Source organism: Purpureocillium lilacinum, assembly GCF_023168085.1.
Source record: "Purpureocillium lilacinum CBS 284.36 DNA, scaffold_7, whole genome shotgun sequence".
NCBI lineage: Eukaryota > Fungi > Ascomycota > Sordariomycetes > Hypocreales > Ophiocordycipitaceae > Purpureocillium > Purpureocillium lilacinum.
The window spans coordinates 2,755,003-2,765,481 of NW_027072117.1; the positions used below are offsets into that span (position 1 = coordinate 2,755,003).

General features: G+C 52.9%; 4 protein-coding genes across 4 annotated transcripts; 3 read left to right on the forward strand and 1 right to left on the reverse strand.

Moving 5' to 3' along the window:
* Positions 1–3,058: 3,058 nt before the first annotated feature.
* PLICBS_009742 (uncharacterized protein) lies at positions 3,059–3,937 on the forward strand (the record flags this gene model as incomplete). Its single annotated transcript, XM_018325362.2, has 2 exons — positions 3,059–3,263; positions 3,345–3,937. The coding sequence occupies 2 exons, from the start codon at positions 3,059–3,061 to the stop codon at positions 3,935–3,937; spliced, it is 798 nt and encodes a 265-aa protein (XP_018176756.2).
* A 367-nt stretch (positions 3,938–4,304) lies between these two features.
* PLICBS_009743 (uncharacterized protein) lies at positions 4,305–4,967 on the forward strand (the record flags this gene model as incomplete). The annotated part of the gene is made up of 1 exon (XM_018325363.2): positions 4,305–4,967. One exon carries the CDS (start codon positions 4,305–4,307, stop codon positions 4,965–4,967), a length of 663 nt encoding a protein of 220 aa, XP_018176757.2.
* A 102-nt stretch (positions 4,968–5,069) lies between these two features.
* Positions 5,070–6,993, reverse strand: PLICBS_009744 (uncharacterized protein; the record flags this gene model as incomplete). Its single annotated transcript, XM_018325364.2, has 4 exons — positions 5,070–5,411; positions 5,471–6,143; positions 6,205–6,317; positions 6,379–6,993. The coding sequence occupies 4 exons, from the start codon at positions 6,991–6,993 to the stop codon at positions 5,070–5,072; spliced, it is 1,743 nt and encodes a 580-aa protein (XP_018176758.2).
* A 1,647-nt stretch (positions 6,994–8,640) lies between these two features.
* PLICBS_009745 (uncharacterized protein) lies at positions 8,641–10,086 on the forward strand (the record flags this gene model as incomplete). The annotated part of the gene is made up of 1 exon (XM_018325365.2): positions 8,641–10,086. One exon carries the CDS (start codon positions 8,641–8,643, stop codon positions 10,084–10,086), a length of 1,446 nt encoding a protein of 481 aa, XP_018176759.2.
* Between the last annotated feature and the right edge of the window lie 393 nt (positions 10,087–10,479).

The following is a 10,479-nucleotide window of genomic DNA, read 5'->3' on the forward strand; positions in this document are numbered from 1 at the left end:
CAGACTCAAAGTAGGGATCTACGCTCCATGTCTACCTACTATTTGAGAAACGAGCTTCGAGAGTCCGAATGTCCATGATTCAATGAGCGAACTCTGTATGGCCTTGAGGAATTTCAGCCTGACGCACGGAAGCCGATGACTCGGCACCAGCTTGACTAGCTCTTCTCGCAGAGGAGAGCATGTAGTCAACAAGGCTCGACGAGGTGCTGTACAACATGGCATTGGCACATTCCATATCATCTTTCTTTTTGCGCGGTCTCGAGGAGCTGGGGCAGATAGGCCTGTCGTGCTGCCTGAGCCTATGTTATCCTCGGCTCTTTGCGTGTCAAGCATGAACGCTACTGGATCACGGGAGCAAGTTCGAGAAGCCTCTCCTCTCAGGTCAGCTTGCGAACGGCCCTTATGGCTATTATGTCATTCTCGTAGGGGCTGAAGTGATGTTCAGACATCGACTTTGGACCTTAAGACCCAAGTAAAGGCTTGAGAGAAGAAGGTGTGACGAAGCAGCGACCCAACGACAGAAGTTGCTCATTCCTTTTCCATGATGGCTGATACAGATCACCGGGCATTCCCTAACAATACATGTAAGGATGCGACCATCATGTTTGATGGGGCCGAGAAAGCTCCGGGGAAGAAGGCGAGATACAGTGGGGACAATTTAATTTCGAAACAGTCGACATGCCCCACATATAAAACTACGTACCTATAACTTTAACCTTTCATAACTTACGTAATATAGCTTTAAAATTAATACTAAGACTATATTTATATATATAAGTCTTTAATTATATAATATAATTTTTAAAGATATTTTTTTTCATTATATATAAGGTAAAACTTCTAGTTAAAGATATAGTACTTTAAATACTATAAAATATACCTATAGTTTTAAGTACTTTAAATATACTATATAATATTTTATTTAATTTCCTAAAATATTTTATTTTATTAAATTATTAAGTAAAGTTACTTAATATATAAATATAAGACTTAAAAAAATATTTCTATAATTATAGAAATTATTTAAGTTAAGGTAAAATATACTCTATAAAGTATATTAATAGCCCTATCTTTATTAATTATTTATACTTTATATAAAGTATATATAATTTATTTTATATTTTAATTATATACTTTAATCTATATTATTATATATTAAAATATATATAATATTTATTAAGCTATATTATAGCTTTTATAAATTAATTAATATATAGTATTTTATAGTAATAATTAATAAATATATATATTACTTATTAATAAAAGTTTTATATAGAAAGTTAATATAAAAATTAATAAAACTATTATTTTTATAAACTTTAATAAATATTATAATTAAAAAAAATATTATAAATATTACTATAATATAATTATTTTCTAAAATAAATTATAAAAGATAATAGGTTATATTTAAAGTATAATATTACTTCTTAATTTAAATTAAAAGTAAATAAAAGATCTTTATATATAAGCCTCTAAAAAAATTACTTATAGATAATATATAAATCTAGCTATATAATAAATACTTTTATAAACTTATAGCTCTTATATAGCGCTAGTAATTAAATTTCTAAGATATTATAGTAGGTCTAGGTTAGGTGCGGGGTACCGGTGTTTCGAAATTACTTTGAACCCACTGTACAAGTTTATCGCGGAGTTCACGCTGATTAGCCGCCCTTTCGGAGTGCCCCCAGCAAAGGGCTCATGCAAGGGCCGCAAGGAGCCGACGACATTGCTGACTCTACACAATACCTCATTCGAAGTAGTAACCAGGGGTTTCGTCTGCTCGCTAATACGGTCTGTGAGCCCAATAACATAAATAGGAGCCATACTCCCATCAGTTCCCCGCGGAACAACTTCACATGTTTCGCCTCGGAAGCAACGCCACTATGTCTGGAAATGCGCAACCGCCAAGTCAAGAGTCTCTTTTCGTCCCCCTCATCAAATCGAATCTCCCCGGGTACGGAGGCCAGCAAGAACCAGGAAAACCTCCTCCCACGAACCCTGATCCTCTCAAAAGCGCTGGGCTAGACTCAATGGCGGCATCACAAACTGCAGACAGCTGCAGGGTCCTCGGCCGTGTTATTGGCAGTTATTTCTGCATTTTTCAGCCGCAGCCAGGGGGACTCGCAGTGCCATTGGTCGCCAAGACGCAATCGCGGCTCCTCTGCTCCTGGTTGGAGTTTCACTTGCGGTCCGGCTCTCGGGAGGCGCGCTAGGCTAGGGACGGCGCGTGCCCGCGTGCAGTTGAAGCAGGGAGCTTAACTCAAAGCACGGGGAAGCCCTGCCTCAACCAGGCAAGCATTGCGGGTCGAAGCTCGACATCGCTAAGATCCAAAGCTGGCGGTCGCATCACCAGGACTAGGTTTCTACAGTCACGACACCCCGCCCGCGCTTGTGGCTTGCCGAGACCGGCGGATGTCGCTTCCAGCCGTCATCCTGAGCATGGCCGGCTCAACGGGTTGGGTTCCGAAGGGAGGCCAGGCTGATGGGTGAAGGGGCCAGCCATGCAGAGAAGATGAGGGGAGAGTTTGGTGTTGTCTGGGTGCTTTACCCGGGCAAGGAGATTCCTGGTGCTTGAAGCAATGGTCTTGTCCCCTCCGTTGAGCAACTAGGACAGATCGCGACCCGGTTTGCACCTTTCACTCACTAAACGGTATCCGTCCGCCCAACTTGGGGCATCACCTTCAACTCCGTACAGACAGTAGATCTCTGGCCTCCAACAATACCACTCTCAATGAAGCCCGCCATGGCGTTTCAAAGACCCCAGCCCGTCTTTGCTCAACGCGTCCTCCTCCTGGCCCTCCTAACACGTCTCGCGACGGCCAGCCAGGTCAGCATCCGAAGTAACGTACCCGACAATGCGCACGACTGCGTCGGCGGGTGCCTCGTCCAATCCTACTACAATCTGGGCAAGGCGATGGCATGCGGCTCCCCACTTGACAACGACTGTTACTGCGCAACGGCCAGCGCGTCCGTGAGTGTCGCGAGCGCCTTCATCGACAAATGCGTCAGCACAGCGTGCGCGGGCGGCGACGCCTCGAAAGACCGGTCGATCATGCGGAGCATATACGGCGCGTACTGCCTGGGAGCCGGGTACACGCAGCCTGGGATATCTTCGTGGGTGCCGGCTGTTGCGACGGCGGATTCGCCTAGTTCTACTCGGGCGGAGGCTTCCAGGCCTTCAGAGACAGGAGGTCCCAACTCGGTGCCGACCCAAACCGAAGAGACCTCGGGAGGTGGCGTAGCCACCAAGTCGCAACGTAAGTCTATTCTTTTAGGTGTCGTCTGCTCTTCTAAACGTTCCGATTTGAATGACTCCAACTTATGCTCATTGCTTGCAGCGACAGGAGCAGCAACCGTAACCGTGTTCGCCACCTCGACACCGGAGCCCAAGGACAACAGTGCAGTTAAGATTGGAGTTGGTGTTGCGGTTCCTGTCGCGGCGCTGCTTGCATTCGGGCTTGGCTTCTGGCTATGGATGAGGCGGCGTCAACGCAACTACAACGCGGGTCCTGGCCACGCGCAGCCACCGATGCAGCAGAACTACTATCAGCAGCCGCCGCCACCCCAGCAGCAACCACAGGATTACCAGAATTACACCCAGGGCGCTGCCGGAGTAGTCAGGAAGGCGGTGCCAGCGCCGACAGTCTCGCCCGTCTCGCAGTCAAAAGGGGTCACAGGAGGCGACAACCGGCCGCAGGAGCTCAACAGCCAATTCGCGCCTCCAGCTCCAACCAGTCCTGTCAGCCGGTCCACCACCATCGCAACTCAAGGACAGTACACCATGGCGCCGGTAGCCGGGCATGGGTCCGAATTGCCAGGCCAGACGCAAACGCAGCACCAGCACCCTGCCTCGGAGCTGAGTTCCTACCCGCCGGGTTACGATGATGGGCGAGGCACGCCCAGGTGGGAACTTGCTGGGAATGCGCGGTAGCTGCCAAGAGGCTAAGTAGTGGGTTGTGGGTGTTGCGATTACCAGATTGGGGATGATGCTGCGATTACCGGATTGGGAATGATGCTGCGATTACCGGATTGGGAATGATGCTGCGAGGTGCCCGGGACCCTTGAACGCGACATAAACGAGAGACGATGGATATATCTGCCACGAGCATTGCTTGAGTATAAAGGGGGGAAAGCTTTTCCTCGGATTTCTCCAGGAACTTGTCATTCTTCTTTCTTCGAGAAATAACAGTCTTTGTTACAATTGCCGCCATACAATTGCACCTGTTGCTGCACACCTCAAGCTGTGGACGTCCCCACACCCCACCACAGCACACGACCTCCCCCCAAGCCTCACAACCATGTCTGCCACAATGACCGAGAAGACACAAACGCTCGCCGTTGATGAGCAACCATCTTTCACACCAACAAAGGTCTTTTTCATCAACTCATCAAGTGGAGACTTCTCCGACGAGCTGCACGTCCTCGACCTGACGTCCAATGTCACACTATCGCCGTGCTCCAGCACAAGCCCCATTCCAGACAGCCTCCGCGACGAAGTCGAGCGCGCCGCCTCGGAACAGAAAAATGATCGTTCCGCCTGGTCCTTTGAGCTCACGCGAGGTACCTTCTCCTCTACCATGGAATTCCACGACGCGTCCGCCGGCGGCGCCGTCGCCGCGGAGCTCGACATGCCCGTCCTCAAGCACTACAGCGTCTGGAAGGTGCGCTTCCCGGAAGGGTCCCCGCACTCGAGCCACGACGTCGAGGTGCGCCCCGTGAGCATTTGGAAGAAGCAGGAGACGTTCGTCAAGGACTCGGTGCCGTACCTGTGGGACATGTCCATGGGCGGAAAGGGCGGCGTTCTGTACAAGACTGTCGAGTTTGAGAAGCGTGTGCCGGTTGCCCAGTTTGTCGCCAAGAACTGGTTCAAGAACTGCTGCGTGCTGGTTCTTGATGACAGACAGCTGGATGCTGTGGTTGCACTGTCGACGTGTGTGGCAGTGTTGAACCGGGATATTTAGACCGGCCTTGCCGGCTCTGGGCTTGAGCGTTGTCATTGAGCATGTCATTTTCCCTATGAGACTTGAATTCCTGCGAATTTTACTGCTTGCTCTCCCTCCTTCTCAGATGAACCCTTCTCGCAATACTCGAAGTTCCTCAACCGAGCTCGCTATTCGTCCGTGTAGTCGCGTTTGAATCACATTCAGGTGAGCCAGCACCTTCTTCCAGTTCTGCAGCAGCACTTCTTGAGTCTCAACGTCGAACCGCTCCAACCTTACTGTATACTTGCCCGGGTACGTCTTCGACCACTCTTCGCTGACATTACTTATTGACTCCACTACAATGTCAATGTGTGACCGGAAGCTATTGAGCAGTAAAATGAGTTTGGAACACGTCCTAGAGCTCTCGTGTGTCGTGTCGGATAGCAGCTGATCCAGCCGCGGGACGTCTCTTTGGCTATCGAGCTGCTCACAGAGGTGCGTTAGCACTCATCATCAGCGTCTGCACTTGAAGAATGACGAACTCGGATCTTGAATGTCTGCTCGACCCGGTCGAGTGTGCGACTCCAACCCTTCTCCCAGTCGTCTAGCACCGACCAGAGCACCATTTGGAATAGGGCAACTCCTCCTGCCCCAGCTGGAGATTGTAAGCCGCGCTCATCCCACGACTGCTCTGTCACGTTCAGTCGACGGTGGCCCGTATCCCCGACAATGACGCCTACCACCGCTGGCGACGCGGCCGGATTATGGCGCTGGTAAGGTGTCGCGATTCTCATGGCGACCCAGGTCCGGCACTCTATGAATGCCATACTGCGCGATTTGTGCCCGAACCGAATAGGAAGGGTGAATCGGCCACGGTCGACGCGCACCCCGGAACCCGTCTTCGCTCCGTACGCCCACGACGGCCAAGGGTCGTCCACGCCATAAAAGTGCAACACCACGTGGAAATGTATCCAGAAATTGGACGACGTGCCGAGCACCGACGATAGGCTCTTCTCATCGCTGACGTGGGCAGGTCCTTGTTCGGGCTTTGCTTCGCGGCTGAACCCATGGAGACCATCCAGACACCACGACATGTCCCGGTCGGCGAACGGGTCGTGAACGCGCAGTCGGCTCTTCGTAGGATCGGACAAGAGGCACAGAATGGCGCTTATTATCGGTAACGACAATGGCTGAATCTGAGTCCGAGTGAATGACCTGGGGATAACCACTTTTAGTCAGGACGCAGTCGTCTCAGCTCGTGAGGCTCTTCACTAACCATATCTGACCCGAAGAGAACGGCTTGCCCTGCAGTACAGTACCCGATGGGGATGCTGGGATGGCGGAAGCTTCAAGTTCTTGGGCTGATCGGTCGCGGATGGCTGTAAAAGCCTGCATTAGAACTAGATCAGCCAAGCTTGAGCCGCACAAGGTGAGTCAGACTGTCGCTCACGTAGCTCTGGCTGGAACAGACTAGTTTCCCATGACTATTTCGAGAAAGAAGACACAAAGCTACGCCTTCCGCGTTCAACTGCTTCGAAGCAAGCCAGTGGAAGATGTGGTATTCAGGAGCAGTGACATCCGTCAGCTGGAGACCGACATGTCGCCGCCGTGACGGCCCGATCAGCGCATCAGGCCAGAGTTGTTCGACGAGCTTCGCCGCCTTTTCCACAATTGCTATTCCGCCTGGGCCAGGATCGGGGTGGCTGCTGATGTGTTTGAGCGGCACGAGGAGTGGCTTTGGGTGAGGGGCATCTGCGTCGGCCGACGAGATGTCAAATTGGAGTTGAGCGCCCCAAGCGGCAAGACGCGCCGTGATGCGTGGATCTGTGGCGTGGAAGTCGTTTCCGGGAATTGGCCCCGACGGCGCCCTCTCCGGGTCTGAGCTGATGAAGTCGCGGTGGATATAATACCACGGCAGTGTTTGCGTCTCGAGGACGGTGGGGACGTCAAAGACGGATAGGAACTTGTCGCGCAAATCTCGCAGCGTGTCCTCTGTGGGCAGAAGCTGTCCGGGGCAGAAACGCTCGCCGTCGTTGACAATGCGCCCAAGGTCTGTCTCCCCCATTTTGTTGCTGAGCAATGCGAGCCTGAATCAGCGTCCCCTCAAATCGTTTGAGTGTTTGTGTTCAGCGCATGGTGACCGGCACGTCTGTTGAGCGAGGCAGCCAAGACTTCTTCAAGGACTTCCCCACAGACTGAACATTTCCGCAAAATTTCCGTCAGATTGGGCCGAAGACCAGTCGCAAAACGGGTTGGCAGGTTTTCTGTCTTGCTCAGACTGTGCTACGGGCGGTTTTGTCTGTCTTGTTGGCTGCGCTGTGGTCTGTCCTGTGTTCTGCTCCAGAGTGGCACAGTATAATAACCTGTAACTCCATCACTCGCCATCGATCCAACTGGCGTGTGGCTTTGCGCCATCCAGCGCTGTGCTACGGCCAATGAGTGCTGCTGTGCCCCAACAAGTGTTTGTGAGGTGGATCGTTGTTAATTGCGCCTGGCCGTGCGGCGACATCATAGTCTGTGTCCGAAAATTACCGGTGATTGCCTTGTACAAGAAAACATGCTCACCTTACTTCGTTTCGTAGGAAGGGCCGAAGCAAGCATGCGTGGCGATCAGCGCATCCGGGCTCCAGCCTCCCAACTGTCCGCTTGCAGAGGTAGATACTGACTGTGCAATGAATTACACGTCTCGGGCTCAAAGCTTGACTCACTCCTCAAAGCCCAGCGACTATGCCGTGTTGCTGTTCAGACACCGTAGCGGGGAATCTAGTTCATGTTGGCGATCCACATCCATACGGGTGATAGGAGGTATCGAACCGGCTGGCAGGGTCGTCGGAACGGGAGGAAATGTGACATGCAAGGTACGAGTTCGCCCCGTTTTTGTGACGCTCCAATTGCTCGGTTCCTGGAACCACCCGTCCGTTCATCCCCTCACTCGTGGAGATTATCCGTACTGTGCAGTGTGCACCCTGCAGGCCTGCACCGTCATCCGTGCGTCTGAACCGCCGCCCAACAGAAACGACGGAGCAAAGACGGCGGTGAGTTCAGGGTCATCAGCCGAGTCCCGTCCATCTCCACAATCGCCAGCGGCCAAAACTATGCAGATTCACTGACTCAGGAAGAACGGCATTAGGTATCAGTCATCCTCAACGCGGCCGGCTGCCGGAGATCGGGCTGTCGGCATGTCGTTGATGCAAGTGGGGCGCGCCTTGTGGCAATGTCTTGTCATGACAATGGCCCCCCCCCCCCCCCCCCCCCCCCCCCCCCTTCTTGGCGCAAGCTCGCCTTCTGCAAACACGCAACCCCGGCCGAACGGACGGTTTTGAGACTTAACGAGTTCGTCAGGCTTGAAGAGAGAATCTTCGAAAATGCTTCTCTTCAAAACCGCTGGTAGTTCCAGCAATTCCAATTGACAATTGAGTTGCGGCCTACAATGTCTCAACGACACGGACAAAAGCAATCAAATGGTCGAGACCATTTTGGCGATGTCAAACTAGTTCAATGCGGCGCACGCCTTGCCAGCTTGTCAAGCTAAAGCCCAACGACCCACTGTTCCATGTCGAACTGCCGCGTGAGGGGATATAACAAGGGCACGACAGCCTCCTGCGACGGCGTTGGGTGATGTGGTGACGAGGGGACGGTCAACGGTCAATTACCCGAAGAAACATCACGCCGCATCACGAGCCTGTACGGTGGTCTGCACTGTACTCTGAGCATGGGCTCCTCACAACCATCACCCCTCGGGGAAGACTTGGATGCTCTCTGCACAACCCTGCAGTCCATCCTGCCCCGCCTCCTCACCGCAACTCACAACGTCAAGAACCAGCCACTATTCAAGGTCGCCCAAAAATCCGATTATGCGCACTTGCGTCAACTCAGCACGCCGGGGCCGCCCAGCGATATCAACCAGGTCATTGACGATGCGTTCGCCATTGCCGATTTCCGCGCGCGGATGAGCCATCCACGGGCCATGGCATTTATCCCGTCGCCAGTATCCCCGTATGCTTGGCTTGGCGATGTCTTGGCCAGTGCCTTCAACACGTTCGCCGGGTCTCGGTTGCAAGGTTCCGGCTCGAGCATCGTGGAGAAGACAATGATTGACTGGCTTGCGGCCAAGGTCGGGTTGCCAGAGACGACTGCCGGCGGCGTCTTCGTTTCCGGGGGTTCCATGGGCAACCTCTTGGCCATGGCACTGGCAAGAGATCACCGGCTCCCACGTGGACAGCAGTCTTCTGGGGTCATCTATGTCTCCGAGCAGACGCATCACTCTGTTAGCAAGGGCCTCCGCATCCTTGGCTTTCACAGCTCTCAAATTCATCAAGTTCCATCCGATGAAACCTTCAGGCTGGATCCTGTCAAGTTAGCCCAGGCGATACAGGCCGATCGTGATGCCGGACTCGCCCCATTTGTCGTTGTCGCTTCCTGCGGCACGACGAACACGGGCGCCATCGACCCCCTGGCCGAGATCGCGGAGTTGTGCAAGAGGAAAGGCATATGGCTACATGTGGATGGAGCCTACGGAGCGTCTGCATCTCTGTCCGCTACGCACAGTCACTTGACGGCGGGGCTTTGTCACGCGGACAGCATCTCCTGGGATGCACACAAGTGGCTGTTCCAGACGTACAACTGCGGTATCTTACTTGTTAGGGACAAGACAACGCTGCTCGAGAGCTTCGCGTCACAGGGTGACTACCTCCGCGATGCGTTGGCAGACGACGAAGTGCCCAACTTCTGGGACTGCGGCCTCGAGCTCACGCGAGGGGACCGCGCGACAAGGTTGTGGTTCACCCTCCGAGTGCTCGGGGAGAAGCGCTTCGGTGAGATGATAGACCACGGGTTCTCTCTGGCAGAGGCAGCGGAGGAGGAACTGGGCAAGTTGCCAGACTGGGAAATTGTGAGCCCAGCCAGCTTGGCTATTCTCGCTTTCCGCTTCGCGCCGAGTGACACAGCGGACGCTGAGCGGAACGAGCTAAACGTTGCCATCTCTAAGCGCCTTGTCGCCGAGAATACTGCGGGGATACTCACGACAAAGCTGCGCGGAGTAGTTGTCATGCGGCTGTGTGCCATTAGTCCCTCCCTGGGTGTGGACGAGATGCGAGGTATCGTGCGAGAGATGGACAGACTGGCTAGGCAAGTGTGCTGCAAACCTTGGAATCCATGACAGGATGTAACAACAGTCGGAGAGCCTCGCAACGGCCCAATACATGTGTCGTTGTCTCTGACAGCCAATATCGTGGAGCGACCTTGTGACGATGTTGTCGCCAAGTGGGGCGAAGGTTGCCGTGATTCGGTTCGACGCACGCAGCGGTGCAGATGCAGGCAGTCTACAGTGCAGGACGGCTTCACGAGCCGGATCCAACAGCTCGAGATGGCGAGCATCCACCAGGTGAGGCCATCGTGGCAGAGTGATGGCTGCGGTGAGTGGTCAGACCAACCTCGGGTTGGACTGAACACTATCGGACATAAATATTCCCGTATTGTCTGTAAGGTTTGGATGTAACATTGGCCAGCTCTGAAGGGATGGTTGGGCAACTTACCCGAGTTGGTACGTGTC